The sequence below is a fragment of the Myotis myotis genome, unplaced genomic scaffold (assembly GCF_014108235.1).
Source record: "Myotis myotis isolate mMyoMyo1 unplaced genomic scaffold, mMyoMyo1.p scaffold_m19_p_2, whole genome shotgun sequence".
Lineage (NCBI taxonomy): Eukaryota > Metazoa > Chordata > Mammalia > Chiroptera > Vespertilionidae > Myotis > Myotis myotis.
This window is the reverse complement of record NW_023416324.1, coordinates 177,359,487-177,365,277: the sequence shown is the minus strand read 5'-3', so window position 1 is coordinate 177,365,277 and position 5,791 is coordinate 177,359,487. Positions and strand designations below refer to the sequence as shown.

At 42.7% G+C, this 5,791-nt stretch overlaps 1 protein-coding gene across 2 annotated transcripts; it reads right to left on the bottom strand.

Moving 5' to 3' along the window:
- Positions 1–380: 380 nt before the first annotated feature.
- Positions 381–4,982, bottom strand: DNAJC19 (DnaJ heat shock protein family (Hsp40) member C19). Of its 2 annotated transcripts, none has more exons than XM_036351990.1 (6): positions 4,790–4,982; positions 4,021–4,072; positions 3,867–3,940; positions 2,604–2,683; positions 1,770–1,840; positions 381–553 (listed from the first exon to the last, which is right to left on the bottom strand). In XM_036351990.1, exons 1-6 carry the CDS (start codon positions 4,790–4,792, stop codon positions 483–485), a joined length of 351 nt encoding a protein of 116 aa, XP_036207883.1. In that variant the 5' UTR covers positions 4,793–4,982; the 3' UTR covers positions 381–482. The 2 variants fall into 2 exon arrangements, with proteins under 2 accessions (XP_036207883.1, XP_036207884.1); XM_036351991.1 differs by lacking the exon at positions 4,790–4,982 and adding an exon at positions 4,435–4,595.
- Positions 4,983–5,791: the final 809 nt, after the last annotated feature.

Genomic DNA, 5,791 nt, shown 5'->3' with positions numbered 1-5,791 from the left:
TCAACTTTAGGTCAGAGTTGTGGCTAACCTCACTTTTACATTCAGTCTTAAGCAACTAAACCAGCTCTCTATACCTTGACAGTCTGTCCTCCTAACGTACTGTAACAGCCTGTACTAATTCCATCATAATATGTATCACATTGCATTTTAATTACTAGTGTGTGGTTCTTATCAGATTGGGGTTCCTTGAGAGCAGACTTTCATGTTCACTGTGCCTTGAAGTAAATACCAATTATTTACTAAATGAGTAATGATAGAACAGTGTTTCTATTCAAATGGTATGTATCCATAATTATTGAGCATTAACTTCCAGATATTCTATAATTTGATTTAGAATCTTCAAATTTGAATAATAAACTTATACCAAGGCTTTGACTTAGTTTGTGCTAAATCATTTTTAAAATGTGTAGCTTCAGGACATTTATTATAAAAAGCTGTTTTCATATACATGACTAACAACTTAAATTCACCATACATTTACTTCATTTTTTGGCTTGACCGTCTAGTAAATCTTTAGCTTCATTGATTTTGGCTGCTATATAAGGAGATCCTCCTATAGGGAAAAAGAAGAAATATTAGATGGAGTCTCAGTTTCTGACTGGTGAAAAGCTATTCTCATTTCAAGGCTTCCCATGCTTATGAGAGGTGCAATTAGCAGAAAAAGTATTCCAAAAAATAATTACGATACTGGGACTGGATAACCACATATATTGCCATATATGGGAAATGAGATTTCACAAAAACAGCAACTTTTAAAGAAGTTTAAACTGATGACGAATAGAATTTCACAAAACCTATATAGACTTACATAACTTTGAAATAATGTAAGTTACCTACCTATACTGATGATTACAAGTCATAAATGAACAGAAATTTATTGTGCTCTGTTATTTTAAAACCTTGATATTCTCAGAGGCTTCTGAGCTTTGTTGGAAAGGCCTCACTTTGCTTTAGATCCTTTTTTTGCCCTTCATATATTTTCTTTTCCTGTTATTGTCCCTTTACAATGTTATATACAGTTTTTTTCCTACTAATCTGCTGAAGGACTAATTCTCAAAGTGTGGTCCTTAGACCAACCAGCATCAGCATCAATGAGACTGGTAGAAATGTGAATTTATGGGCTCCACCCTAGACTTTAATCAGAAGCCCTCCAGTTAATACAAACTAAATTTCATAAAAGGCTATGCAGTCAGATACCAAAAAATTGCAACTGTGTTTTAACTCAAAGACCTTTTAATGAAAGGCCTCTCCTTATAAAAGGGGTTGAGCACTATAATGTAGATTTTGTGGTCTATATTTTGGCATTCCAAGGAATTACTTCAACACAGATAAAGCTTCTTAGAAGTGTATCAGAAACTGATACATTCTATAGGTTTCTAACTATGTAAACTCAAGTTCAAAGGTCTAAAGGAATAAATTCATACTTTTGGTCTCATTAACTGAAATTGAATATTTAAAAATGTAGTCCAAATGCCAGGAGAATTTGACTATTAGAAATCAAATTTTATTACAATCGCAGATCCTCAAAACATTGTTAATGCTTATCACTACTTCCAAATTCTAGTAGTTATTAGATATCTACTCATTATAAGTAAATTTCTCACTCAGAATTCATTTTAAGACAAATGGATCCAGCCTGGGAGACAGTGCTCACACACAGATTTAGGCACTTCCCTTATCATAGGACAAGAATTAGATATAAATTATCCCATTAGTAACAATTACAAAGTCACTACAACATGCATATGAAGAGTTTAATGACTACTTACCCTTGTCTGGGTGATTTAAAAGCATAATTCGTCGGTGAGCATCTCTTATTTTTCCTTTATTGGCAGTAGGGCTAATTTAAAAAGGAAAAGGTGGTATTTCAGACTACTACTGGATCACAAAAAAATTGTACATAAAGGGCAATTAAAGATGCAAAACTAGCCGAAGCTGGTTTGGCTCAGTGGATAGAGCGTCGGCCTGCGGACTGAGAGGTTCCAGGTTCGATTCCGGTCGGGGGCATGTACCTGGGTTGCAGGCACATCCCCAGTTGGGGGTGTGCAGGAGGCAGCTGATCGATGTTTCTCTCTCATCGATGTTTCTAACTCTCTATCTCTCTCCCTTCCTCTCTGTAAAAGATCAATAAAATATATTTAAAAAAAAAAAAAAGATGCAAAACTAGAGTAAGTCAACACAACAGTGTGAAACTGTTTAGGAACCTCTTCCTTATCACACAAGATGAATATTTTGACTCGGAAGTAAACAGTTCCTTAGAAAAATTAGAATTCTCAAAAATTTAATAGAGCTTGAAAATATTCATTTCAACAGTCCTTCTGTTGGAAAGAATGTTTAAGAATGTGGGAATGAAGGCAGAATTTCCCCACAAAAACTTACAGAGAACAACACTGAGCACTGTTATTATCTGTTGCACATTCATCTTTCAATGAATTAAGTGCTTATGTGCCAATGTGCATCTCATTGGAATTTTGTAGGGAGTGTTTAGATGTTAAAATAGACATGATACAAATAATTCCTTCCTAATGAACAAAGGTTTTTCTTACATTTATTGATAGCTCTAGAGTTGTAGAAAATATAAAAATTATTAGAAGCTATTTTACCTTACACCTAGTATTAATGCTGCTTCTCGTTTTGTCATTTTGGGTTCAAACCCACCTCTGTAATAGCCACCACTGAAGGCCTGAAAGAGGAAATGCATTAGTAAGAAAAGATTATTAGAATAAACTGAGTTGCTAAAAATAATGTCTGTGAATGTCCATAGAATTAGGAAAACTAAGACATTTCCGATAACTTGTACTTTAGCTTTATAAGTAGCAACAAATATTTTAATGATCATCAAATATCCATTTTTTTCCCTAGACAACCTAAACTGTCTTGAAAATGTACGACAAAAGAACAGTGCCTCAAAGCCAGTTTTTCTGGGAGTGAAGGAAAGATTCCACGTTAGCCATGTTCTACATAAAAATAGTATGACTATGTCGTAGAACAAGTCCCTCAAGAGGATTTAGAGATCTTTAAGACAAGTGGTTCAGATTAAGATATATATATGGAGAAAAATCAGGCTATTAGGTCTTCTGACCTTATTATGTAAGAAATATTTGTAAAGCCTACCATCACCCTCTTTTCAATCATGATGCTCAGCAAACTGTCACAACCATATTCATTCTGATCTGTGACCACAGATGGTGTCATTACATCCCATCCAGGCATCTTCTATAGCAGTGGTTCTCAACCTTCCTACTGCCACGACCCTTTAATACAGTTCCTCATGTTGTGGTGACCCCCAATTTCATTGTTACAAATTGAACATAATTAAAGCATAGTGATTAATCACAAAAACAATATGTAATTATATATGTGTTTTCCGAGGGTCTTAGGCGACCCCTGTGAAAGGGTCGTTCGACCCCCAAAGGGGTCATACGCAACCACAGGCTGAGAACCGCTGGTCTATAGCCTAGTAAACTGCAGTGCTTCCTAAGTATGTTAGGGTGTGCCAGGACTGACAGTGAAAATGGATCACGTCAGAGCTCTAGGTGCCTGTGTCTGTGATGCAAGGGGGGCGGGGGGATGTGGACAGATAATGCTGAAGTTAATAGTGTGTCAACAATAAAGTGATAGTAACTTTCGTGATGCTAAGATTGTTAACACCTCTGTCCCAATTCTGTTACGCACAAAATCTGACTTTTTAGGGTAGCACCTACAAAGTTCAGAACTTCTAAACTCGCCTTGTAGAAAGCAGAAGGGACCCTCAAAGTAATCACTTAGAACTTCACAGATGTTTGGAAATTTACCCTCTTTAAATGTAATTCTAGTTTTCATATACAGGCAGCAAAGAATTAGCAAAAATGTTTAGGAAGTCTTACAGATTTTGGTAGACTTTGAAAAACTTGTTTCACTTGAGGCTCCATATGCTTCATGGCTTGCAAAACATAACGGCCTAAAAACAAAAAGTAATAGAATAATTAAAAAGTCCTCAACCTCCCCTACTTCACCTCCGTCCCCAAACCACAAACCAACCTGCAAATCCTGCAGCAGCAATGGTCAGTCCCACGGCTACCACTGTACTGGCCTGGTGAGGGGAAGCAGAGCACACATGTTACTTCTCCAACTCCCACCGGCCCTATCACACCCCTTCTCCCGTCCCAACTCTGGGCAAGGTTCACTTCAACGGGAGAAACACCTTGTAGGGTGAAAAGATCCTGCCCAATCACTTTAAGAGCACTACCTCTTGTACATCCGAGGCGCTGCAAAACCTCACGACGGAAGAAGAAAAGGAGGATCTCCCTCGCTTTGAAAACCTCCCTCACCTCAGAGCAAATGAAATTAAAGTTCAAAGCAAAAGGAAAACAAAGCTGCAGCTGAGAGAGAACGGCCTCCGGATGGTTCCTGCAAATCTCTCCTAACGCACGTCCTCGCCAACCGCGGGCTTACCGAGGAGCCCGGCTTTCCGGACGGAGCCCTCCGGCAGCGCCCCGCCTCCAGGCCACAGAGCAGAGCGGAGTCGGCAAGGCCACGGGGACAGAGCGCACAGCGGGGCAGGTACGGCGAGGCCGCCCTGGGGAGACTGCAGGACCCAGTGCGTCTCCACGCCGAGCGGGGCGGGAAGGCGGCGGGCCGCGGAGGAGCACCGGCCCGGGCGGGGCGGGCCCAGCTTTGCACCCTGGGCGGTGGGACTCCGAGGCCGACCCGGCCCACAGTCGCACGAGAGACACCCCGCGGCGCCCCTCCCCGCCGCGAGCTGAGGCTGACATGGGGCCCGGGATCGCCCGGGACAGGGCGCACTCACCATGGCTCCGGCTCGGCTCCCCTGCCTCCGCCGAGAGCGCGGTTCATCCCAGCCCGAAAGGCCGCGGCCACAGCTCCCCGCCGCTACCAGAAAGCGAGGGCGCCGCCAGCGGGGACCCAACGTCCACGGTCGGGCGCCCGCAACACTCGGTAGTGGCGCCGCGACCTGGGCCGGAAAACTGTCGTAAAAGGTGACAGCGGGCGGCAGGCAAGGTTGCTCTTGGGGGCAGACGGGGGACGCGGCTTCCGATTGGTGGATGGGCGGCAGGACCCGCCTCCCTGGGCTCGGCGGCGGGGCTGCGCGGGGCTGCTCGGAGCTGCGGGGTTTGCTCCCGGCCCAGGGCCTTGGGGAACCCCTCCGGGGCAGAGAATGGCGTGGACGAGCCTGAGGAAATGCTGGGCAGCCGCACTCTGCCCAGCATTTCCCTCCCTCCCAGAGTCTCCATTTGCAGTTTATTTATTTCTTTTTTTTTAGTGTGTTTCTTTATTGCATTACTTTTATTTTTTATTATTACTTATCAGAAATTATTTTTTTAAGTATTTACTGTTGAAAGCATTACAGATGTCCCCTTTGTGTTTGCATTTTTTTCCCATTGACCCCCGGCACCCCGGACCCGCCCCTCCCAGGCCTTCACCATTCTGTTGTCTGTGCCTAAGGGCTATGCAAATATGCATATAAATTCCCTGGTTAATCACTCCCCTCCCACCCCCTCACCCCGCCTTCCCTCTGAAATTCGTCAGTTTGTTCCATGCTTCTAGGTCTCTGGCTTTATTTTATTCATCAGATTTTCTTTTTCATTAGATTCTACATTCAGCGATTTTTTTTAAAAAAATTATTTTTATTTCTAAAAGTATTACAGATGTCTCCCATTTCCTCCCCTTGCCCCCTTCCGTCCTGCTTCCGCCCGCCTCCCCCCCCCCCCCTCCCCTTCACCGCACTATTGTCTGTGTCCATGGGCTATGCATATATACATATAAGTTCTTTGGGTAATCTCTTCCCCTC

What these genes read in the sequence shown, in the direction of transcription:
- DNAJC19 (XM_036351990.1), bottom strand. An exon ending in TGCTGCTGCAGGATTTGCAG is followed by an intron (nt 3,941 to 4,020) that starts GTTGGTTTGTGG and finishes TTTTGTTTTTAG; the next exon opens with GCCGTTATGTTTTGCAAGCC. An exon ending in TTCAAAGTCTACCAAAATCT is followed by an intron (nt 2,684 to 3,866) that starts GTAAGACTTCCT and finishes TTCCTCTTTCAG; the next exon opens with GCCTTCAGTGGTGGCTATTA.